The sequence below is a fragment of the Numenius arquata genome, chromosome 12 (assembly GCF_964106895.1).
Source record: "Numenius arquata chromosome 12, bNumArq3.hap1.1, whole genome shotgun sequence".
In the NCBI taxonomy this organism is placed as follows: domain Eukaryota; kingdom Metazoa; phylum Chordata; class Aves; order Charadriiformes; family Scolopacidae; genus Numenius; species Numenius arquata.
This window is the reverse complement of record NC_133587.1, coordinates 36,862,434-36,889,368: the sequence shown is the minus strand read 5'-3', so window position 1 is coordinate 36,889,368 and position 26,935 is coordinate 36,862,434. Positions and strand designations below refer to the sequence as shown.

The following is a 26,935-nucleotide window of genomic DNA, read 5'->3' as shown; positions in this document are numbered from 1 at the left end:
TCCAGCTGACCAAGGTGTCCTCATTAATGATTGTTCTATATTTAGCCCTTGCAGAGACCATGTGCCCCCAGTTTAATCAAAGACCTGGTAGCCATGGTAACGACACAGAGCATCTGGATGTATACGATTTGCCAAACTGTAATAAAGTGCAAGATGAAAAGAACACACAACAGCATTAGGTGAATTAATGCATTGCTCTTTTCTACTACAGATTTTGAATTGTTTAGAAGAGCTCCCTAGCCATAAATGCTAGATTGTTTTTGCAGAAAAAGAGCACTATTAACACAGGTGACAATTACTAATATCTTTTTTTTGTTTGTTTTGTTTCTTAATTCCATTTTGCAGGTGTATCAGCATTCATATACGGCATATTATGTCCTCAGCAAAATACCTCATGGGTAAGCAATTTTTCAATGTCTTAATTTTAAAGCTCAACCGTTAAGAATTCTGCAGAATAACATGTATTGTGACAAATGGTTTCAGCTGCAGCATCCAGTGAGCTGTGTGTTGTACAAAAGATGACATAGTCTGGAAACAGAAGTATTCAGCTTCCCTGGAGAGTCAGACGACATGAATTTCATATTCCAGTTTTCAAGTTTTTGGCTAGAATACATATGGGTTGGCGTCTGGCTGAGAGCTGTGGTTGGCCACTCACCAGAGCACTGTCAGAGTATCTATCCAGGGGTGTTTAGTTCCTTAAATGGGGTCAGAAATGAGGCATTGCCCTTCAGTTTTGGATCTCTTGGCAGGTTCCCTTGATACAAGTGCTCTCTCTAGCATCCCAGACCAGTAGTCTGTTCCCAGGGTCCTGATGCTGCTTAGTCACATGCACTCACAATTATATTGAAGCTACAGGCCTTCGGGTTTATAATTTATGTTTTCAGAGTGTGAGGTAAGTGCAGACAACAAGAATGCCAGACAGGTTTTACACAGCATTTCTAAACTTAATGAAAGCATATTGCTTTACCTGAAGCACGTAGCGTGAAAGATTATGTATCATTATAAGTAATAAACTTCCATCACACAATGCCTCTTCATTTAGGTCCCCTCGTCCCTGGAAGTTCTGAAGTAGGCTTTGTGTTTAACGTAGGCATCGATTAGCTAGAGAGGATCCTTTAGCTTTGATTATTCTCAGATTTTTAAATCCCCCTTCTCAGATTTGTCTTTCTGATGCTGCAGGTAACCTTCGGCTCCAACTCCATCACACTATAGCTCACCTCGCCTGTGTTGTTTCTCCAGAGTTTAGCCCTTAGTCTCTGCCTGCTTTTCCTTTAAAAGATATATTTTTACATATACTTTAAGGACTGGTCCAACTGCTCAGGAATGGGACACCACCATACCAACAAGACACATGTAGGCATATGATGATACGTGGTGTTTCAGAGTGGCATTTCCATAGCACCAATGGAAATGCATACCTTGAAGAGCAAAATTCCTCAAATTTCCTCAAATCATTGTCAGTAAATACAAAGCTAAAAACCAGGAAGCTGATGCCCGGTTATGTGTTTAAGTGTCATCTTGGTGACAGCTGCACGGGAATGGTAAAAAGGGGCAATATAGTTGTGCTCTGCCACTCTGCCATTTCTGTAGAACATTGCACATGACTCTGGTCATAAACCATGTATTTTCGGTACTCGTTATTCTTCTTCACTAGCTTTTCATTTCTATACATTATGGCAAAACAAGTAGTAGATGCAAAACCTACAGAGTTTAAACAAATCTGCGTGATTTATACACGGGGAGATCACAGGATCACCATCACCAGTCAGGTTAGAAAGGATCTCATGAGGTCCAACCTCTTAGCAGGCTGAGCAATCTCAAAGCAGGTTGCTCAGAGCTTCATCCCATTTGGTTTTGAAAACCTGCAGGGATGGGGACTGCGCAACCTCACTAAACAACCTGCCCCTTCACCTGACTGTCCTCATGGGAAGAAATTTTCTTATATCCAGTCTGAACCTTTCCTTTCAGTTTATATCCACTCTCTCCTACCCATCCCACCATATTAAATGGATAAGTGTTGCTCTGTCTTAGGAAAACACTGGTGCAGGTCCTAGAGTCCTGTTGATTTCTGCGCCTCTAGGACGAATGCCTACCCCTGAGAGAAGGCAGGATCCTGGCCATGCCCCTGTGCTCACTGTTTCCTCCTGCTTTTTGTAGCAGCTCCCACTATGCCTGTGTGTGGTAGCAGCCTTTCCACTGGCCAGTCCTCAGGGAACCTCACTGTCTTACACAGCAATGATATTTTAATGGCAAAAGTCCTAGAAGTCAGACGTTGCTACACCTAAATTTTTGAATCCCATGCCCTTTTTCTGATCCAGTTTCTTTGGTGCAGTAACCAGTGGGTTTAACAATAGAGAAGTACAGATTCAATGGCAAGATATAAACACATCTCTCAGAATTTTTTCCCCCTAAAAGTACTAGTTACATACAGGTGTTCCTCAAGGATTTGTCTCAGCAGCCTTGCGCACACATTAAAAAAACCCAAACCACTAAATAAAAAAATCTGAAATAACTTACTTTGGCTTCTACCTAGAAACAATTCTTTGTACAAAAAAAAATATGTACTAGAGATATACATGTTTTAAAATCTGTGAGCCCTAGAGCTTGTGAAGCCTGCTTCCCTACAGCTTCTATCTTTTGATTGACTCACGACAAAAAATCATAAGCTGGAGGTTAAGTTGTTCCCATGTGCAGTTGGAATATGGGAATTAGAACAATTCTCACCATCATCCATGTCCAAACTCTGGTGTCCAGGGTGACACATTCCAGACTTCTTCAGTCTCCTTCCTTCCTTACATCAATCTGGTCTTCATTTTTGCTTTGCTTTTCTTTTCTTCCCCTCCCTCTGTACGGAACTTACTGTACTTACTTAATTTTTGAAAACTCCATCTTTCTGGCATTGTATCTGAAATTAGCTTCTGGGCTGAAAAGGTGTTGAACAACAGGATGAACGCACAGCATGAGCATATAAGCTTTGTATCTGCAGTAAACCTGTCTAAGAGCAAAAACATTTGACTGACAACACAGTTCTATTACAGACCAAAAAAAAAAAAGGTGGAAAAATAGAGGTATCATGCATAGTATGCATCAGAAATGCTCAAAAATTAACAACAGAGGAGTCCAGGCATTTTTCTGCTACTGCATGACCTTTCCTTGTCTGTGAAAATCAGCTTCTTGTTTCCGCCAGCTTCAACAATATTACACGCTCAGCTGTGTTTCAACTTGGTCCCTGTGTTTTGTTGAGTAGCAGTTCAGGAAGTTGGAGGGGCGGTTTCAGAGGAGAAGTATCCAGTATAAGGGGAAGATTTGGAAAGTGAGAGGGTGCCAGAAGGCAGGCAAGTCTGTCAAGCATTGGTGTCCCCACAGCACGATATAGTGATGGATGAAGCAACTACTGGCAGGAGGAGGGCTGGAAGGTATGTGGTTTAGACTATAGGTATGTATATGGGCATTGCAAACCATATGTAACAATTGCATTGATCTTTCAGGTGATCATAGTGCATGTGAATGGTGGAAAGAGTGGTGCATTGCCATTTCCCTGGAACATGGGCATTTATCATTCCTATGGAGTTCTGTGTGTATTTTAGGGTGGTACATGAGAGGAGAGGCCATATGTAGCAGGTGAACATGATGTAACAGGTGATAAAATACATAGACTGAAAGTTGAGCCTCTGTTGGATGAAGGGGTAAAAAACTCTTCATGTGAATATTGCTCTGGTGGGTGTGTGTGGATGATGATTGTTGAGGGCAGGACCACAAGGTTCAGGTCAGTTTGACATTCTTTGGTGATGACAAAACTTGCAACCCACAGGCAGCATCCTTGCCCTCCATCTGATGACAATATGAGTGACAAAAGCCTTTGGCAGTGAGCAACAACCCATTTCTACAAACTGTTTTGATACATTAGTCCTCTTCTGCAAGTAGACACCAGCTTTACATCCCATTGGTGTGTGCCAGTGGTGCCTGGGCATACCTCCAAACCAGCAGCTGAGGCAGTGGCTGATGGTGAACAAACTCACTCTGCTCCGCAATATCCCTCCTGCTCATAAACACTCACTCCTGGAGACAGGCTGTGACACCCCCTTCTCTACCCTCTTCCTCATCCTCAGCTATGACCTGTGTCATCAGGAAGGCCAGACAGTTCAGGGTTTGTACCCACTCATGCCCTTGCTGCACCCCTGCTGAGGCTAACTAATAAGGAAGCCAATTAATCTAATCTGTGGCATCACTTTTTAAATAACGTGGCATTAATCTGCCAGCATAAATTGCTTTTTAAAGGGAAATTTCTAGTTATTTTTGCAGTGTTCTGCAGACTGTCCAGATTCAGGCTGTCTCTGAAGTCAAAAGGGGGTCATACCACCTTTTTTCAGATTTCATTCTGAGCTCTCCGTAAGTTTGACAAGCCAATTTGGGCACATCCTTAGCACATAAGCTAACAAATGCTTATTAACATTAACAAACACCCTTATACAGGGTGCAGGACTGCAACATTTTTCCATGAGAGCTCTTGTGGAAGTAAACTCCCCACATAAGGAGGAGTAACACAATTTGACTCTCTATAGGATAACTAATATATGCTAATGACTTAGACTCAAAGGATGTTATTTAAAAATGAAAATAAGCCCAAGGTAGAAGAAAGAGTAAATATCCCTGCAGGGTCCCTGCACAGATTTAATTTCTCCTTTTTTTTGTTATTTCAGCCTTCTCACAGCCTCTTAGTAAACTCAGGGTAGAAACCCCTACCGTTTTTGCCAGATTTGTCTTCTGTTTTCAATGGCCCGTGGTTTACAGTTTTCACAGGAGGAGCCAGCTAAGATCCACAGTTCTCATTTTCCTGGGCTGAGGTGCGTAGGGAGGTTATGTTCAGTTCAGCTTTCCATCACCCATTTTTCTCCCGCTCTTCACCCAAAAATGAGATGCTGGTGCTGGGTGCCCTCTAGTGGAACAAGCTCCTGCGCTTGCTGCTCATGGTCCCTGGTACGAACACTTCCATCGCGTCCCATCTGCTTTCCTCTGAATGGTGCTCCTTTTCAGATATATCTGCTGATAACTGCTTACATCTGTCTGCATTATAAATATTTTTGCAAAGCTCCTGTCGTAACCCCACACTTGCACATGCTGCATTGTAATTGCCAGCTAGTTTTAATTTATAGGTACTGTGATAGCATCTGCAGGTCTAGATGTGGAACAGGAAGATCTCATGCAAGGTGCTGGGAAAAAGTGGAACATAAATACTTTATACAGTTATTTCCTAATATTATTTTTACTAACTTTGGAAAATAAAAAATTAGCAATACAATGTAGGCAACAAGCTACTTATGAGACCCATCCACTGAAAATTGTTTTATTCTTTTGTGGGTTTTGATAAAGTTCCTCCTACTGAGTCCAATATGGATGATCCTAGTCACTCACATCCTTCACTGAAATAAAGGAAAAAGCTTAGTTTGTTCAGGGTTTTCATGGACAGGCCCTGACTGAGCAGGGTGTTCCCCTAATCTTGTTGCAGGATTTCCTTTGCCAGTGTTAAGGTCATTTCACACCAGTGCGTGCTGCTGGACCACTGGTTTGATCTGGCACTGCAGGTCCTAAGCAAGAGCTAATTTTGGATTGATATCCAAGGGGGTACCTCTGCCTTTAACCTTTTCCTGTGTCCAGCAGAAATGTTACACTTTTTTTTCTGTTCTGAGTTGTGTTTGCATTCCCCAAAATAAAGCCCAGCATAAAACATCCATTTCCTCAGACCTCCTAGTGCTCATCCAGTTCTGCGTGAACCCTTTCCCTCTGAGCACAGCTAAGTGCAGAGATTAGTGCTGCTGACCCCCTCAGATGAACTCTCAGCATGGTGTTAGGACATCCAGCTGGGGCATGTCAACAGGAGCTTCCAAATATGTTTATAGGGACCAGTGAGAAAATCAGCAGTTATTCCCACTCCTCATTGATTTTGTGTATGGGAAGGAGGGAATTGTATACAGTTACTCCCATGCAGAATCCATACTTTTCCCCAAACTTGTACATTGTAGTCAGCAGAGCGTGGTAAGGAGATCACAGGAACAATCACGGAGCTGAGTTCAGCTCTTCCAACCTACACTGCCAAGTATTTGTAAAATACCATATGCATCCTACACACTCAGCTTCCAGTAACTTCAAGAGAAGTCCCATGAGTTGAATGACTGCAAAATATGCATTGGAGTGATAACAGGAGGAGGAACTGAGCCCGTTCTTCACTGTGAGTAAATTTTCAAAGTGATGTCTATAGATCTCTCTGCAGAGCTCTCATTAATGTTCCTGTCTCCTTCTTTTATACAAGCTACTGACAGAAAAGAGGTTAATTATAGCAAACTTAATCAGATTTCTGCATACCCTATTGTTTAATATCTTGAAAGAAAACAAGGCTTTCCTTGAATAAGCTTCAATTTCCACGTTCACAGTAAAAGGTAAATGTGTTTCATTATTTAAAGTCATGGTTAAAAAAACTTCAGGGAGCTGGCTCTGCTGCAGACATCCGTACATTCGACCAAGACTGTTCTATTTTATTTTGTTCTGGCCTTTTATGCCCCTTCTCAGTAGCATTAAAGAAACTTCCTGTGCCTCAGTGTCCCCATCTGCAAAGCAAGGAGAGAAATACTGCTTATTTGACAGAGGTGGTGTGATAATTATTGTAGAGAGTGCTGCACGATTTCACTCCTTAACATTTATAAACTTGTACTAGAGCCCACATTTTATTTTCAGAGGAAAAAGTACTGTAATCAATAGTCTGTTTTCAGCTAATTATATATTACTTAGGGGAGCTGAATATTTTCCCCTAACAATGATATGTGGAGGTTGAAATAAACCCTTATAAAAAGGTATGTAAAATCAAATAACCATGTGAAATTTGTTAAATAAGTAGATAAATGTATTCTGCAGTTCATGGAGAATCTGCTATTGCCACTTCTCCTCTCTCCTCCCTCTTTATCAATTATCATTCCATAGTTTTTATCATCTTTTTAAATTGTTTATATAGTTAATTAAGGCACCTGTGCTGCACAGTGTGGTGGCTTTTATGCCAGACTATAAATAACAACATCCTTGTGATGTAATATGCTTTTTCAGTTGTATCTTGACAATAGAAGACTGGCCTTTGGAATAGTTAAACTTGATAGCTTGACTGCGGAGCTGGACCTTAAATCCTCTGAAGTGGATAGGAATCTTTTGGTTGATTTTACTGGCATTTGGGTGAAGCCCTGATGGAGCTGTTTGGCTTCTTGCTTTTTATAATCAACTGAATTAAACACTCTGTAAATCACTGGAACAGTGGTTAAATCACATACCAGCTTATTGCTTGCGAATACATTTTGTACCTCTTTAATAAAATGCTGGCTCTTTCTTTTTAAGCAAAGCCGTTATTTGAGCATCACTCAGTTCCAAGCAGCAGCAGGTTGAAAGCAGCTCAGCCTCGGAAGGCAGCTCAGGCAGGACCCTTGGCTGTGCTGGTGGGAGGAAATCCACTTCAGCAGCTCAACACCATATCATTTCCCCAGGGGATTTGCCATTTGCTCGCCCATGTTGGTCACTGCATAGCATTTTCAATGTGAAATGTTCCCTTCCTGTGTAGGCAAAGCCATTCTTACCATATGCTTCTCTCTTCCAGAGTCAGTTGTGATGTGGGTGGACACCTTAGAAACCATGTATAGTGATAATAATAACGAATAGTCCCCTGATGGGAGGATTTGATGTTAAGAATTAGAGTAATGATTGCTGAGAGAAAAAAAAATATATATATCTTGGGTAATTAATAGTTAGATACAGATGTTAGCAATTTAGTAGAGAAAAGCCCAGCAACCAACATCCTTGTGTTACAGAAAAGGTTAATAGCTTATGGCTCATCCGGAAAAAAAAAAAAAAAAAAAAAAAAGAAGGGTTTGAAACAAGATCTCCCATAGTGTTTGCCTGAGACAGCACCCTCTGAAATGGACACAGGGCTCCTATTCAATTCTATTCTTGAATAAAATGTGTTGCATTGGTGAGAAGCTTATCTGGATTTGGAAATGTTCGTGTGCAAATGAACCTACTCCAGTCCCCAGGCTGTGGTCACCTTCCAAACAATAGACACTGCCGCAGGGTACGTGCACAACGCTGACCACAGCCAAAACTTGGCACAGTGACATGGGTTTTCTTCCTTATTTATACTCAGCAAGGTTGAGTTAGTACATAGAGGTTTGACAGAAAGGGAAATAATTGTGGATGAAAGAGAATGTATAGAGTGATGGTACGTAGCACCGAACAGGCAACAGGCAAACTGCTGTTTACATGCATCACCTTCCCAGCACTAAAATTGTTCTGTAGATGGATTTTCATAGTGGAGATTGGGATTTTTTGTTTGTATTTTTGTCCTAATGTTTGAGGTTCTGGGGGATTTCCAACCGAAATAGGAGTAAGAAACATGCATTGCTCCAGGGGACCATTTTTGCTCTGCAGTTGTCAGGCTGTGGAGACAACCTGCAGCCTGGACCTTCGTTATTTGTTGCTGTGGTTGGGTGATAAACTCTTTCAGTCTACTTAAACTCTCAGCGCATTTTTGTTTGATTACACAGCACAAACAATGTGCACTGTATGTTACAAAACAAGGACTCATTTTTTTGTAGGCACCTGGAAAAGCCAGTTTTGAGGACCCAAGCTTGCAATATCATGGCCATTTCCTCAGTGTCGTGGGGTTTAATGGGGCTTGGGGTCAGATTATATAGTGAGGGCTATAGAGGAACCTGTGACTAGTGACCGAGGAATATATAGCGTTCTGTGCCATAGCACTTATGTGCCTCAGCAGTGTCCCAGGGTTCCCTTTCTTCCTTGCTCCCTGGGCCTGACTTCACAGGCAGGCAGTAACCAAATTTAATAGGCTGACAATCTCTTGTTATCCCAAAATAGGGCTCTTGCCCCCTTTGGGAGCTCAGAACATATGGAGAAGAAGGGAATGGGGAAATTTAGGAAATGCAAGAAAGGACCTTTGAGTGGAGAAAGGATGCTACAGCCAGGGCTTTCCTTGATACAATAGTCACTGAAAAAGTGTCTTTATGGCAAAAGTGGTATAATCCCAGGCTGATAGCCCAGACTGTGTCACATCAGCCCTGATGTCTCTTCACCCTATACCCTAACCCTCCATTTACTGAATGCTCCACTAGAAATTTGAGGAGGTAAGACAGGAATAGAAAAGATTGCTTTCCCATGTCACACATGGGAAGTAGATAGAGGAATGAAAGGACCTTCCATATGCAGAGTTGTGAAGGCAAAAGTTACACTCCATTTCAAATGCGAGCTTTTCCTTTTGCATGTGTACTTGGGGTTTATATGTCTCTGTTACAGGGCAGACTGTAGGGCTAGAGTAGTATGTTATTCCTTTAAATAAGGAGAATGTTTTACAACCCACTTTTAAACTGTATATGAAATCAGGCTAATTGTGGTATTGCTTAAAAGTCATGATATCACTGTTGATAAGAAATGGAAATTATGGCTCTACTAAGTGTATGCATTGTTTATTTTAACTGATGAGGACATGATCCATGTGGGGAAACACTGTTTAGAAGAGTATTGTGTTTCAGTATTCCTGAAAATATGCGCACAAACTTCCAAGATCTCCTTATCCTGTCGACATAAGAAGAAATAAGATTGTCTCAAAGACTCTTATTTGCCAAAAAGATACAGAGAATACTGAGTCATTCTGGTTTTGCCTGAAACCCGGTAACACAAACTGTTGGATTAGTTTAGAGCACAAGCCCAAGAATCAATCTCTTGCCCCAATTAAAAGTGTGAGCTGGAGTCCAGTGAAGTCATACTGTAACAAGGCCCTTCTGCTGGCTCCGGCAGTGAGGAGATCACAGCTGCATCTCATTTTATCCACTAATAACCCCTTATTGCTCTCTGCAGGCATCACATCATGGTGCTATATTTTTATTAGGGTTTGGAAGTCAGACAAGGTCAGCTGGATGGAAAATGTTAAGGTTTCATCACAAACACACTTTCCTGGAGACTGGCAGAGTTGCTCTGAAGAACCACATACTTTCATCCTGGGCTCATTATTGCTGAGATCTTCCCAGTTCATTCTTAAATATCTCAGTGTTACTTACTGGGTTATTTCTCTTCAACCTGTTTTTTTTTGTCTGTATTTTGGATAGCTGATCTTTAGATAGCTGTAATTCTGACTAGCCTTCTTGGTAACATTCAAGTATTTAGATTTTCTTTTTTTCCACACCTCTGTTGCATATAAATAGATGTGAAATCCTGATAAATCCAGTGCCTTACCTCATGCTTCTGAGATCAAAGCTGGCTGAGAAACCTCTACAGAGTAAGCAAAAATTACATGAGTAAGAGAAAATTACTTTTAAGTGGTTGTGTTTATCACCTGAATTCTATCACCTCTCATTGTCTCTGTAGGGGACAAAATATGACTTCAGGAACAAAAGTTCTTGAAAAAAATGCAGCAAAAATTCACTCTGTCATCTATGATTTAGAGGGGTCATATGAGAAACATGATAATGTCATCATTTTAAAAATAATGCTACCGGTATATAAGGACCATTTCCACTGTTTGCTTAGTCAGGAAAACCTAGAGATTTTGATCAATGGCTTGCAGTCCTCCTGTCTGCATTCCTGTGACTCCTAGCCGTGTACCAGACTTGAATGCATTTTTAAATCAGTTTTCGTAGATGTTCACCAGAAAGGCAAGCCTGCGCCACCATTTTACATAATTCCCAATGGAAGTTGGTCACTCCTTTTCTGACAAGCGATTGATTTTAAAGTGGTATTAGTAGAGTGCAAGATTTTGCAGGCCCAGTACCAAATAAAATACTACATTGATGGATGCTTTAGAGCCACTGGCAGACCATAATCAAAAAGACCTCTCAGCTCATACTGCTGGCATGAATCTGACTGGATTGCCAAATTAGGGACAAATGTTTTAGATTCCCTTGCTTTTTCTCTTTTATGCTCTAAATCCGTAGAGTTCATTCATCTTGGACAAAATGGTTGGTGAGCTCTGTTGTTTTTAAGAACAGCTGAATGATCTGATGTGTATCTGTAGTTGAAATTAATGAGTTCAAATTGCTTTCATTACCTCCTTCTACTTTTGTTCACTGAAAAGTGCTGTAAGGGAAATAATGTGTGTATGTGCATTAAATGTTTAATAGCGGACAAGCTTAGATGAATGGAAGAGCCTTCCCCATCTATTTAAGCACTTTTATTAGAATTCCAGGAGGATTCTTTTAGTTGCATCTTCTGACAGTCTGATTTCTTGATTATCTGTTCTGGCAAGTCTTTGATTCCCATTTGTATTATATTTTATTCTGTCCCACTGCGAGTCTCTACATGGCTGTGTATCTCCTGGGAAGTAGGAGATAATGGCACCTGTCTCCTCTTCTCCTTGGTGAATACTGAAGTAAACAAGTCATTTAATTGTTTAAGAATGCATTTTTGCTTCTTAAGAAATGGCATTCCTTCTTCTTGGAAATCTTTCCCTCTTTCTCCAACTCCTTATCTGTGGTTCTTTGTACTTTTATGAAAACATATGTTTTACATGCTTTTATTTCTTTTTGCAAATTTTCTCAAGAGTGCTTTTTTTTCTCATCATGCTTCAAAACCTCTTAAATATTACAAAGTTTCCAGTTCTTTATAATCCTTCCAGATTTCTTCTCTCCATGGTGGTTTATATCTTTTTCTTCCCTTCTTTCTAAGGAAGAAGAAATCTGTCTAAGCTGCTGTCTGATTTTATGCTATTAGAAGTGGACATGAAGACACCGAGTTCTGGTGCTGAGACAGATAGTTTTGACAGATAGAGAGTTTTTTTATAGTTAACCACAAAAAAGGCTTAAAGTACTCTGCGCTGATGTGCTTAGCGCTGTTGTCTTTCAAAATATCCAGTGCTGGCTTGATGCAAATAACAAGAAGGGGTGTATTTGCCTTCCCCACAAGTTTTTTAAATGTCTTTATTTCTTCAACCTCTTTTCTTATACTACTGAAATATTAATATACTTTCTATATTTTCCAAAATCATGGCATAGTTAAGCAAGGGGGTTCAAAGTTTTTCTGAATAACTCGCTCCAGCTCATATACGTGGTTTTGGCTACTTGTTTAGAGGATAGATATGTCAGAGCAGCCTTTGGTGCAAACTGTTGCATTTTTGCTCACATTGGCAGCATGTGCAAAGAATTTCCAAACAAATCCTATTGTTCTGTATTTAAGATTAACATTAAAAGTTATTAAAACAGACCCTAGAAGAACAGCCTATACCATACCCCAGACTTTGACTGCTTTTTTCAGTTTCAGACTTTTTCAGTCAGGCACTGTAAAATCCTCTTATTGAAATATTCTTGAAGTAAAATGAGCCTCTCAATTACAGTGGAAAATTTCTATTGTTTTTTTAAGTTGCTTTTGAAGAACTTAATATAGAATAGTTTGTCATGTTTGTGCTCAGGGGGAGACTTGGTGCCATGAAGTCTCTGTGGGAAATTGGTCTTCTTTAGAATAGGAGAAAATGTCAGAGGAGAGAACACACAGATGTAAAAAAATTCAGCAAAACCACCACAATCTCTTCAAAGTAATTCCTCATTAATCACAGTATTTTTTAAGGTGAAAACCAGGCAACCTGATATGATATATTAGTTTGTTTTATTCTACATATATCTTCTGAGATAAATTACAAGCAAAAATGTTTTGGCAGACAGCATGCTAATTGCACTCAAGAATTTTCCTTATTTGGAAATTTTGAAGAGAGACTTTTGGGCAGAAATCTTCATCTAAATGAGGAAATTTCACAATTTACTACTTCCATAACGTTTTGTGAACATTGTGCTGAAATCATGCCCACATCTGGAGCAACTTAACAACCTAAGCTCCAGACAATGTCGTGTTAACATGGAAGAAATTATACAGCACCTGCTGCATCTTCTACCTGGCCTAAATCAACATTATTACTCCCTTCTTTCTTTGTCTTTAACATCAATTATTTTAAGAGATGAAAGAAATAACAGCAACTCTTTAATAAGGCCTTGCCATTTCTTTGGCTGGAAATGAAGATTTAAGTTCTTTTCTGTAAGGTGAAAACAGCGAAAAGAGTGAAAACAGCATGAGGATGCAGCAAAGCTAGTTTTTTTCATGCAAACCAATCACAGGAGATATACAGGCTGCCTTCAGAATAACCCATTTCCAAGCCAGCATCCTGCACAAATGAGCTCACAAGGGGAAGGCTCAGATCCAACCAAGGCCTAATTATGAGGGTCTGTGAGGAGCACAGGCTCTTTGAAGGGTCTGAGATGACCCATAATATTGATTGATTCAAGAAAAAGATACAGAATTGTAAGCAGGCCATTTTGGAGGAGAAGCAAGGGTGTAGCTATGGAGGACTATAGCTTATCAGCAATAGCATACTTCCAGAAGGAGTTGACCAGTGTGACATCCCAGTTATGCTACACTTGGAAAATGGACAAGTGCTCCTGGGATATCAGTGCTCATTTGGGCTGACTCCCTTAATGTATTTTTTACCAAGGAGGACTAAAGGTCCAGAATAGTATGAGGTAATCTGAAATGTGTTTGATAGGTGCTCTCCAAACATGTTTTTCAGTTTGAGGATCACAAAGAGCTTTCCTGGAGAGGGTTGTGGCCATCCCGCCTGGAGATGATGTGTTGTATACAATTCTTCCTTCTCCCTCTGTAGATGATATAATGGGTTTCTAATGGGGTTGCTTGGGGCTGCCAGGGAGTGTGTGTCCACACATGTTCCACTGCAGACCATGCACCCAACATAGCCTGTGGGAATTCAGTCTTTTGGTAGGGTTCACAAGTAGGTGAATTCCATTTTCATGCTACCTTCAGGCTTGCTGACAGCCTGGTCTCCCCTGGCCATTGCTATAAGCCCATCTCCAGCTCATTCCTACAGTTTCTCTGAAGCCTGCTAGATCAGGCCTGGCAAGGAGGGATGTATTCTCGATCCCCTTGTGTGTGACACTGAAGTTAACTGCAGGTGAGGGAATTAATGTCCCTACTCTAGGGAAGAGGATTTTCCTCAGAAGAGATGAGAAACAAGCCAAAATCTACTAAGAGGAAAATATCCACCTCTCAGGAGTGTTTGTGGGGGGGAAACTAGGATCTTAGACTGCTTTCACAGCCCATGATAGAAAAGAATAACTCATAATATGAGAATGGATGCCTGGTTACCCCATACCTTCAGGGGTCTACATCACAATCTGGACAGGCATACTGTCACCTACTGAATATAGAGGCAGTTTATGGTAACTAGGTTTGTAAATCAGGCGCCTCCAGACAATATGCAATTCCATCAGTCAGCCGTTCTATCCACATATTTATCAAAAGGTTTCAAGGCAAGCAAACAAGATTTTGTAACAAAAGAAATTTCCCAGCCATTCTGAACAACTTCAGAAAAAACTCAGGAGGTGCAATTCTATTTTTCCTCAGTCGTATCAGAGAAAGGGAAGATGACTTCACTTTTTCAGTCTGCAGCAGAGGTCTTTGCACTATCAGCTATCAAAGCTGGCTTATGCAGCATTTCTTTTTGCATTAGAGTTTTCCTCTTTGAAAAGATGATGCAGTGAGCAGAACTGACAGGACTTGTCTGGGCTATGATCTGAATTATTGGCTGTAATTGGTATGTCTGTCCCTTAGCTCCACCTGTGTTATCTGAAGCGTTACAGGTTTGAATTCTTACAATTGTATAATCTGTTTATTTCAGGATGATATTTCCCCCTCTATTTATAATATCTTGCTCCTCTTCTCACATGAGTAAAAAAACCCAAGAACTAGATAATTCATTTGACAAATAGTGAAGTACTTTTTTTTCTCTCATAAGAGACTTTGATTTGATTCACTAGTTTTTCTCTCTTCCTTCTGCGCTCAGAGGTTACTCTCTGTTGAGATAAACAAGATAGCTAACCATAGAGATTGAGTCTTAACAGGAATAGCTGACTTGGAACTTATGTAGCAAATGCATACAAGCTTGCAAAGATCCAGAATTTATATGGCTATTCTTCTTACTGGAATGGGAATTATGTGGCAGCTATTAGTAGGAGTTCAGTATGACAGTTACCTGTTCTCTTATCCGCATCTTACAAAAATGACTGTAAGCTACCCACAAAGACACCTTCTGGTAAAACACCATGAGAAGAAAAGATATAATTTTAACTCCACTGGCAGCAGTTGTGGATGACGCTTTGCCTATAGAGCCAGAAGCTACCTGGACACCATGCAGTACGCTCAGACTTGAAGGGTTAGTGCCTCAACAAACTGCTCTTGTCCCTCCACATTCTTAATGGATCCCGTCTGCATCAAACCTGTCATCCTGAGCACTTTAACGTTTAATTGGCTCCACGGACCTCTTTCCAGGGGTCTTGCAGACATTATGGATTCAGGTTTATAACCACTGATACATATCTTGCAGCAGGAGAGCAAAAGTTGCTGTTCCAACTGCAGGAGTTACGGAGAGGGGAAACAGTGGGCATCAGCATTCTCCTCTAGGGAGAATGCCCTAGATTCTCCCTAGAGGATTCTAGCCCTGATTCTAGCTGGCCTTTAGCAGAAGTTCACAGGAAAAGCTAGTTTTTTCACATTGGAAAGACTGCACAAAATCAATTTCTAAACATTCCTCTTCCTGCTGTCTGTGGACTTGCTACAGCAGCCCCAGTGCAGTGGGAATGTGCAGCCAAGGGAGATCTTGCCTGAAAGGGCAGAGCTGGAGCACAGCTGTGGTACAGCACCAGGTCACAAGCCAGGCAATAAAGAGAATTCAGTTAGTGTCTAATTATTGCATTCATTTTTGTTCTGTTTTGAAAATATGGTCTGGAAAACATTGCCTTTAATGAAGAAATAAACTCTGTACAAGAAGAGAAGGCCTTTTGCTTAAAGGCTGGGCAGGCTTTGGCTCTTTTCTCTGTTTTTGGATGATGTTGGCCTCAAATTACCTTGTTATCCCCATCTGTTGGCCAATGATGATAATACCCTTACTTTTTAAAGCAGTTTGAGATCTGCTAATGAGGAATACTGAATACAGACTTTATTAGTGTTCTTGTTTGTAGAATATTACTATACACAGAGTTGTAGCAATGTGACTTCAGAATATGTAATGTAATTATTTGCACTGAGTATAAATACAGTCAAGGCAATGCTGTCTGTGCTGTGATAAAATGGCATTATGCTGCTCTGACATTTACCAAAACAGCCGCCTTTTTCTATATTGCTTTTGCTATATCTTACTGATGTTCTGCTACAAGATGAAGGTAATGGATCAAAGAAAAATAAAAGAATTTTGATTTTATTTTCTTTTAAAAATGATATATTTGGTATCAGTAGGAGCTTTTCCCTTTGAAGCCAGGCTGCATATCAGTTGTTATGCAGTTGCTAAACTTTTCTGCTGTCATCTTCAAAGGGAAATTATTAGGCACAAAAGCCATTGGGTGAAGAAGATGAAATTATTTTTTCAATATGATTCAAAAATATAATTATTGTTTATCCTTTGTGGACATCATCAGTGTTGATAAATACAATTACTTTGTGTGCCATCCCTTAACTAATTCTTAAGGCTTAGGCAAGTCAGCAGTGGAACTAATGTGTTTAACTTCATATTAATAAGAAACAGAAATTGTCAGTTTAATACTTGATCTTACTGATGCTTGCTAGTGGTATAGTACTTACTTTACAGTAAAAAAAATCTACTGAAATCTGGCACTAAATAATAGATTATTCCAGCTGAAAGATACCTTACGAGGTCATGGTGGATTTCCAAAGCAGGTGTGCACCAGCTTAAATAAGGACATTTCTGAAGCTGAAATCTTATTTTTCTCTTTTTGCAGGGATCCCCAGAATTTGTATCCCCCTGAGGTCAGCAATGCAAAGCTTCAGTATGCTGGTTGGGGTCCAAAAGGGCAACAGCTGGTAAGAGAAAGAACAAGTGTGCAAATGAATTTAGAGACCTTGCTGCTATTGTTTGGAAGTAAAGAAAAAATAATTCTTTATTGACTAGTTTCTTGAAACCTGAGAGATAGCTTCTAGCATCTTTATGGGGATTGTTTTGTCATGTAATTTATTTATAAAATTCCCAAAATATATACATTTACTGCAAAGTAATTGTGTCTAAAAATGCAGAGAAAGAACAGTTTGTGGAAGCTCTTTGAGAGGCCGAACCTGCTTCTCCCAACGTTGGACACAGGACAGATTATAAACATAATAGTATGATTTAGTTAGCATATCATTGCTTCACAAGAGCGTCTTCAGACTTGCAAACTTGGCACAAGGGATATTTTAATATTTGCAGCCCTGTTTGGAGGATGCATCTCTCTAGAGCAGAATTGCCCTGAATTTGCCCTGTAGTTGTTTGCAAAATAGAAGTAGAATTGTATTCTGGAAAGTTTTCAGAACTAGCTTTTAAAAAAAAAACAACAACACTTGACAGGGTTTCATTGTGTTTCATGGAGCCTTTTATACAGCAACAATCCTGAAATCTCCAGTGTTTTGTCCCTCAGCCACTGCCATCTTGGATTTGCTCATTTTTCAGAGCACGTATTTTCCTGGCCAGATCCCCTGGCTTCGTTTCCTGGTGCAGATCCAGTATTAAGGTTTTGCATATTTCAAACACTCTCTTTCTACTGTAACAAGAAAAGAAAAAGTGGCAACTTCTTTTTTGACATGGAATTTTTATACCAAGAAAAAAGCTTTAAAAGGTCATTATCAGAGAAAATCTGGCATGGGTCTCCTGTCCCCAGTCCTCTCTTGGGGATTTTTTGTCTGTGTCCTTAACTAAATTGTTTTCAAATTCTGTGATTTAAAAAACAGCAATAGGAGACATTATAATTGCCAGTCTGCAAGTCAGGTTGGGGAAAACATAACAGATACAGGAACAGGAAATTTTCTCCTCTGCTCCATCAGGAAAATCAGGTTTGAGAGAGTCATCGGCCTCAAATCTGATATGAGTGGAGATGCAGCAGCCTTTACCTCTATGCAAAATTACTTCTGAGGAGCTCATTTTTTTCATTGCACACATGTACATGCCCCACTTTCATCCTCTAACATGTGCAGTTTCAAATTCCTTGGTCTCCTGCCCAACAGATCACTGCTGAGCAGTTTGTACCTATTCAGAGATTGCGATCTTTGTATTTACTGGTGAAGACCAATGCGATCTTGTCATCGGGCTTCTGTCCAACCAATGATAATGTACAGTTGATAACACATTATGTTCAAAACTAAAGACGACCTTTAGGACATGGCAAAGAAAGCAAAAACAGACCAGAAATTTTTTATTCACTGTTAATTAGCTCCTTCTATTTTAACTCTTAAAAACTGAGCTTCACAATGTATAGCAAAAGCTACATCTGTTAATCGAAAGCTAATTATAAGTTGCATTAGTGATTTTTCTCCATTTCACAAGTGAATCTTTCTTTCTTTAATATAGTTTTCCTGTGAACTTGCATGCCTTCAGCACCTTGAGTCACACCATGTTATTGGTTCATATTTATGTTAGTTTTACCAAGATGAATGGATGTACTTAACTTCCACTTTGAAAAGAAGATTTAACTTTTTTTCATACCAAAGTCAAGATGAACCAATTCATGTCTTCCATTGCCTTCTGTACCAGAGTAACATGGTTACTCTGGTTACCAGAGTTACTCTGTAGTTACCAGAGTAACTACAGAAAGGAAAAATATTCCTATCATTATGTATACAACAGGACAGTATATACAGTCCAGGAGAAGAAAAGTCTTCTTTACTCCCAGCTTTCTCCTTTAATGCCAAAATAATTTATACCACTTACCACCAATTTTTATTAAGAAATATACAGTGAAAACTCAATTCCCTAAGACATCAAATTTAGCACGTTCCTTCTGTGGGATGCCTGGCAGATTTTTTTTAAAGTAACTTCAAATATTCCTGTTATTATTGAATTCCATATGAATCTTGGCAATATCTTGACACAGTGGATTTGTTCCGTATGTTTGAGTAATTTTTCTTTTTTTTTTTTTTTGGCTTCCAAGTATGTAAGTCTGTTGACCTGTAATTCAGCTGTGTTCCCTGTTCTTGCATTTGGAATCAGGGTAGGTGAGGAGAATCTCATGGGTAGTTTAACCGTTATGTTCAATACCTCTAGCATATGTGCCTTTTTGCTGTTTTTCTTGCCAGTCATTTACCTTAAAATAAAGTTATAGCTGTAGTTTATGAAATAAGCAGGCTTTTACATGCATCAATATAATCTATTTATAGCTAATGATCAGCAGAGAATTGCCAGAGAAAAAAAGAAGCTTTTTTTAAAAAAATCTACAAGCATAAATTAGATAGAGAAAATATAGAATGCTCACTGTTCTGTATTTCAGAACTAATTGAGTCACTCAGAATATAATTTCCAGTGAAATTCGTGTCTCCTTCTGTGGCAACAACATTGACTGCAAAGGCAGAGAAAAATTAAAATCTATTTAAACTTGATAGTGTGTGTTTGCTGAATGTAGGCCGAGTTGTGTTGCGGGAGAAGGAGGGGGAAAATGGCAAGTGGGATTGAAAGGAGTAACGTGCTGGGAAATAGGTGTCAGCTCCCCTGGTTCTAGGTGGTTCCAGGGGCCAAACACTTGTTTGAGGATGATCCTACAACTGCATGAAGATGCGTGAGCGTGTGCCAGCTCCAGTGCTGCTCACAGCAGCCCCCTCTGTGCACAGCCTGTAACCCCACTTCTTGCTGCATCTCTCAGGAAAGGTGGGAGCAAAGGGTGGGTGGGTTTTTGATAACTTTGGAGATACCCCGATTTTCAGAAAGTGAAAAGCTTTCCCCTTGAAATCTACTGGTTTGTTTTTTGGCAACACAAAGGAGAGGCTGAGCAGGAGAATAAGAGGGTTTGGTTCCGAAATTTTATATTCCCTTTGTAGCTTCTATTTCATCCTTCCTAGGGGAACTTTTGGTCACCGTGGCTGACCTCTTTCTCTCTTGCATGTCTAATCATTAAAAAAAATATATTCTGAAACAGAAGCAGCCTGAATGATCTGTGTTCTTCGCGATTAAAAATAAAAAGTGGAACTTTCCCAGGAGCAATTTTCTATTTATCTTGTTTTCTTTTGTCCTTACTCATTAAATTATATGCCAATTTTTAGATGGTGAATTCCTCAGAGCATGGTTCTTGACTTCTTACTAGCCTGCAGAATGCCACACGTGCCAACAGAGCTGTATAAATAATGGAAGATATTAGATCTGAGAAAATCTACTTCAGAAGATCAGAATGCAAAAAAAACCTCACTTCTGGCACCTTGGTAAAATGTTTCATCCTTTCCCAGATCACAGCCAAAGTCTTAACAAATTAAGTCTTCCAAAGCTGTTGGAAGAATTGGGTTCTTACCAGCATGAGCTCCTGAGTCAATAGAAAGGGAGCCACTAACTTCAGTGCAAGCGGGAACACGTTTCTTAAATGTAGCTGTCACTAAAGGGCTCATTCCCCTCACTTGTCCTATGACATGTGCCATCATTTATGCTTTTGTAGAATGAGTGAAAAAAAATTTACATTGGAATAACAGTGTGATATATATTCACTTTTTGTGGGTGTTAATTACTATGCAAAAAGTCTATGAAAAAAAAATCCATCCTTTCCATGGTGAACCTGACAGCCCAGTAAAACCCCCCTTAGTATTTGATGGCATCAGCCCACTGGCCTTCAGCATGGGACTTGGTTGTTTTCAGTGAATAGGCTGTATTATCCTCAGTTTGTGTGATAATTTCTATCAATATGAGGATGATGGTGGCAAAATAGGACTGCAAAAAAAGTGTTAGGCTGTACCTTTGCCCTGTTCTGGGTACGCTTATCTTTGTAAAAATCTTCACTCCTTAGATTTTCTCTTTTCTGATCTTGCCATTTATGACTCAACAGCTACCCACTTTTGAAGTTTCAATTCTGCCACAAAAAAAAAGCTTCTTTTAATTGATCTTATTGGAATATTTTACCAGATGCATCATGTTACATATTTTAGAGTGAGGTTCTGCCCACGAGCAGAGGGCTCACGTGAGGTTTCCGTGGTACATTTACCCCAATAGTATCTATGCAAAGATTAATAGTTACTATGACAGTTTTCATAAGACTTGTGTGGCTGACAGGCTTGGACCTCTCTATTTATCAAAAAATAAAATAAAAAAAGGGCAGTGCGAAGAAGTTTCCTTTGCTGGTTTTCTTGGCAGCATGGCTGAAGTCAGGGAGTGCTTCAGGAGCAAGAGACTATCTGTAGCTGAAGTGCTCAAGGAATCCAAAAACCCTGAAGTTTTCGGGACACTTTTACCTAAGTTTTCCCAAAATTATCACATCCAGGTTCAAAATATTTGCCTTGAGTGCAAGGCAGGTCTATATGTGGGCCCCATTGTCAAAAGGAAGGAGCAAGCAGTAGGACTGCTCGAACAATGTGCAGTGAATATTTGCCTGCATTGGCAGCACTCAGGTACAGTTCACAGGAGTTGTTAAACTCCCATTTCAAAAGCAGAAGAAGTTTTGCTGTGCTGCTATTTTCTTTTTCTTTTTTTTTCTAATCAGGATCTATAACACCCCTGACAGATACTAATGATAATGGTGACACATCAGATGCTGGGGGAAGCAGTTCTGTACAATTCCAGAGGCAGCAGTTATAATTCAAAAAAACCTCTGTCATAGATCATCGTATTTATTCTTCAGCAAAGAGAAACATTTTTTTTTGAGGTTGTCCTGGCCAGTCAGTCTTTTACTGTTTCCACTGTTTCTTTAAAGTACTAAAAACATACAGGAAGAGGGTTATAGCTGCTGGAAGTTTTGCACGCCCTTGCACTTGCTGCAACACCAGAGAATGGTCAAAATGGGTTTCTCCTGCATTCATAGTCAATACACTTTTTCCATTGTCAACTCTTCTGGAGAAGGAACTAACTTTTATTCTTGTAGCTTGTGCAGCAATCAAGTCTATAATTGGTTCTAAAGTAATAGAAGTTGTTTCACAGCAGGTGCAGAAGTTGCATTAAGAAATCTCTATTTCTGTGAAATGCAAATGCCAGGGAAAAAAGAAGTCTTTCAGCCCCTCTCGTGTTAGAGGTTTGCAGGTGCCCTCAAACAATGAATGCTAATGCTGGTAAACAGTTTATTGCCATAGATATTACTGTCTCAAAAGTGCAATATGATTTAGAGAAATACTGGAATTCGTTCATATATAAAACATTTGAATGATAGATCCTGCTGCATGGGGCCAGAACCTATCCATCTCGTTTGTTGTTATCATTTTTTTTTTCAGCACTGTAGCACAATGTCTTGCTAACAAGGATATCTAGATGCAAAAAGCTGGTTAAGTGATGACACCTGGAACTGAACTGGAGTGACTCCTCTAATTAGCAGTTTTTTCCTTGCCTGAATTTGTGCCTGTCATGCCAGCTTAGTTCCAGGCAGAAGGGCTGCATAGATATCAAGCGAGGAGGACTATTTTCACAGGAGGGACTGAATCATCTGCTGTTGCTCCTAATCCAGCAAGGCTTTTGAACTGCTCTGTGTATAATTGCTGTAGGTCTATTTGTCTTCACCATTATTTCATAGATTTTTACATCGTTATTTTCAAGCTGCTGTTCTCTCACCTTTTCTTTTTCCAATGACGTCTGAATCAATATTTAGCTGTGGTCTGCTGTATGTAATTATTCTGGCTTGGTTATCGTGCTAGTTGCAAGGAAGAAAAGCCCCCACCCACTTCCTAATGTCTATATAAGCCCTATTTAAGTGTGGTGAGGCATATTCAGACAGCTTCTTACACAGTTTCCTGCATTCTGGGAAAATAAGAGTTTCAGAAAAATGATGTGCAGTCTCCCCTCATCCCCTTTTTCAGTGTCAGAATATGATTTTTTTTTTTTTACGGAAACTGCAGTAAGATATATTGCACGTACATTGAATACCTGGGCAGGTTACTCTGGTAGGGGATTCCCCTTGTCCTCTCCCCCCATTTTATTCAAAGAATTCCACTGGAAAAGTGTTGTGCTTGCTTTTCACTTTGATGCTCTGCTCTTTGGCTACAGGGGCAATAGTGTCATTTTTATTTTTGCTCATCCTTGATGTCCTTTGCTTTAGCATCAGTGGGCTTGATGTGTCCAGTCCTTGTTCACCAAAGGGAAACTTTGACACAGTCAGTGTTATGAGCTGTGCTGAGACTGGTTGTGTCCCTTCCAATCTCAGCATTCTTGGTATTACATTTTCATCAGTGGCAAAAGAGCAAGATAGTTAAGATAGTTGAAGATGCTACAATAAATGTTAGTGAAAGAAGACATAGGTGATTTTATTGTGAATAAGATGTTGCTCTTTTTGTGGGTGTGAAAGATTTCAGAGGAAAAAATGAAACTGATTATTTGCCATAGAAATTTCACCAGTAAATCAGAAAAAACGTTACTGCTTTTACATCCAGATATGAGACATAGGATGATGTAGTGTTTAGAGCATCACTCCTGGAGGTGAGACACTGCCAGAGGCTGCCTCTGTGACTTCATCTATGTCACTTTGTTTTCTGGTTAAATTACAGCATGAAGATCACAATATATTTCTACCTTACAATAGAGTTACAGAATTAATATATTAAACGTTGCAGACATTCACACTCTGCATTAAGGAAACTGAGTATGTACGTACAAGAAATGCATGTGTTGATGGACTTGCTAATTTGGAGCTATTCACCATCTGGTTGCACTATAGAGCAAGTACTGAATTCTCTTCCTTTACATGTTACCGCATTTTTTTATATGCTACTGCAGTTGCATGAAGTGCAAAATTCCTAACAGTGCAACACTCTAACATAGGGTCAGTTCCACTGCAAATAATTCCCTCCTATTACAGAGATCTAAAATGTTGATATTCCTTTAATTTCAGTTGTGTTTTATGGATATTTAACATGTATCTTTTGTTAAGGGCATTTTTCATTTCAGAGGTCTGGCAGCGAGAAGTATCTACATTAGATCTGTGCATAAGTGTTTCTGGCATCTTACAGAACTGCAGTTGGTAGATGATGTCCATTGAAATAAGTGCTTTTGAAAAATAAGTGTTGTTCTTGGAAAGCTGCTATTTTGTGCCATGAGAATAGTTACCTTTCGCTTTAGATAGCAGCAGTCATTGGCAAGTGTGTGTTTAAGTGACAGATGTAAGGATGCCACAAGCAGGACTAAGCAGAGCCATCTAAGGGACTGTGGAGTAGCTCACCTACGTTGGTGAGCTTCATTGGTGGTCTTTCCTTCCCCAGAAACTGCCATTTGTCAGAGCCATGAGAAAGCTTCAGGAAAAATTCTGTCAGCTCTACTCTTCAGCTGCTGGAATAAATGTTGATGGTTTCTATTACTAAACCTTGTATTAAAGAGCAATGTTACACCGACTAGCTCACTGTCCAAGGACAGATGTGTACCTAGAGGAAACCTGAATCCCAGTTGCCAGTTTCTTTATGCTGACAAGTAATCTCTGTGCTCTCTTTAGCCAGATATTCATTCTATAATACAATAAAATATTAAAAATGAAACACTGTATCATCTTACATTAAATAATCTAATTTATAGTGATGCCCTACATAACCATCAGTGATATTAGGTTACAGAATACAAGATAATCCATCAAGCAGAACTTAAAAGCAGAATCAGAGTTCCATACTAAATGGTACATTTACTGATACATTCTTTAATATAACAAGGCAGTTATAAATTAAAATAACCCCATTAGAATCCAGGGCAAGGAAATCCAAGCATACATGGTTCTCTTTGTTGAGGTGAAATAAACCCTCTTTTCTTCCCTGAAGAACAGAAAATAGGACAGCGAATTTTTCTTGAAATGTATTTTTAAATATCCGGAATCATGATAATTGCTTATTTGGCTGGACTCTGGCAGATTCTAGGTGTTATTAGAATCCGTACATGTTGTGGACTAGCATGCTCACAGAATACAAATGGAAATGCACTGCGTTCGTAATGATGCAATGTCAAAAATGTAGAGAAGCTTGTAGAAATCTGAGAAGAATATTAATGCACTTAAGGATATAAGCTGGGAGAGGCAAGACAAAAAGTCTCGTCTGTGCCCAGTTTAAAAGGGAAAAAGTTTGGGAATGTGTCTCCAGATCATATAATCCTATCCCTTATATGGGACTTTACCTTGAGTATTGTGTTTACCAAATTTTAATTGTCTCTAAAGACCTTAAAAAACACAGGATCTTACAAACTCTTCTGCTTTCCAAGGGAACCTTAACGTTTATTGGAGAAAAGGTCTCCAGACTTTACTGAATACTGTAGACACACCACAAACGTGATTTAGTAAGAATGTTAATCTTAGAAAAACCTTAACTGTTCCTAACAAGGAATTGCAATATATAGGCTTTATAGAACGTGCTTAATAGCTAAATAATATTGCTTGCAGCAGATCCATATTTTCCCTAGACTTTCTGTTGCTGCTGATGTACCTATAGAAATCATTCTTATTGCCCTTCATGTCCCTCACTGAATTCAGCTCCAGGTGAGTTTTAGATTTTCTAACCCTATCAGACAATGTCTCTATATTCTTCCCAGGTCACCTGTCCCTGCCTCTACCTCTTGCACACTCCCTTGTAATGTTTGAGTTGTGTCAAGAGCAATGTGTTCATCCACACGTGCCTCCTTTGCTTGATTTTGTACACTTCAGGATGCACCATTCTTAAGCTTGGAGGAGGTGGTATTTGAAAATCCAACAATTTTCCTGGACCTCTTTTTTCTCCAGGTCTGTCCCCCGTGGGATTTTTCCAAGGAATTCCCAGAACAGGCCAAAGTCTGCTCTTCTGAAGTCCAAGGCTTAATGCTTTTTGCCATGATATTTCCTCTCGTGATCCTGAACTTCACCACCTCATGGTGTGTGCAGCCAACGCTGTCCCCAGCTTTCACCTTCCCCTGAAGTTTCTCCTTGTTTGAAATTGTGAGGCAGGCACAGAGAGGCACCCCGCTGTGATGGTTTCCCAAGAAAAATATGAAAGCTATCTGTATGGAGTTGTGTGCTCATCTCCTTATTTTTGTGCATTGTTTGAGGTGGACTTTCTTCAGTCCTGTTCACCAAAGTCTTGTCCACATCTCCCTTTTCTTACCAGCCTGGTGCACCGCTTCCTTGCTTGACTGTGGGCCATCATCTTCCTTCCCTGTTTTCTGGGTTTAAAGCTCTCCTTCCCAGGCAGGACAGAGTTTCCAGCCCCAGAACCAGGGCACTGAACATGATCTGTAGATGCAGATCTGTCAACAGAGCAGGACCCTTCCTCACAGTGCCTGAAGTCACCAGCGTCCAGCCTTTACCTTCAAAGGAGTCTCCATTTACCAGCCCAATCAGCTTAGCCTCTGCCTGCCCCTCCTTTCATGAAGGTCTTTTGACACCTCTGATGTTGCAGAGTCTTTGACTTTCTCCCACTGCTCCATTACTTACTCCACCCATGCCCACCTCCTGCAGACAAGGTGATCACTTCCCCCAGCCCCAGAGAGAATTCATCCTCAGACCTGGAGAGCCACATCCTGTCTCAGAAGCTCTTAAATGGGGACTGGACACTGTTCATAGAAATGGAAAATATTTTATTTGAAGAAATGATGGAATGATTTTCTCTGCTCTCTGACTTCTTAGTCTCTTTGTTTGTTATGTGCAATGAAAGCAAAATTAGATTCTTAATTTTTATTTTACAAGGGGTGTTAGATATTTCCAAGATATATGGCTAAAATCAGATTTGCACAATTTTCAAGTGGTGACTCTTGTACACTTCCTTTGCTAGATATGTAATCAAAGCCACTGAAGACAGCAGATTTTTCATTTGTCTTTTACAGAAACTCTGTTTTCCTTTGCAGAATCAATTACATTTCCTTTCATTGCATTGATTTCCTTGCAGTTAATCTCTTACACTAGTGATATCAGATGCGTACAAGCCTTCGATCTCCAATGAGAAGTCATGAATACCGGTTTTGATGTGTTTATGGATC

General features: G+C 39.8%; 1 protein-coding gene across 1 annotated transcript in view; it reads left to right on the top strand.

Annotated features, from left to right (window-relative positions):
* Positions 1 to 26,935, top strand: part of DPP6 (dipeptidyl peptidase like 6) — a 410,215-nt gene that overhangs the window by 292,605 nt on the left and 90,675 nt on the right. The window contains exons 6-7 of the mRNA XM_074157769.1: positions 346 to 398; positions 16,827 to 16,908. Of these exons, the coding sequence (XP_074013870.1) occupies positions 346 to 398; positions 16,827 to 16,908 (135 nt within the window). The remainder of the gene's footprint in view (positions 1 to 345; positions 399 to 16,826; positions 16,909 to 26,935) is intronic.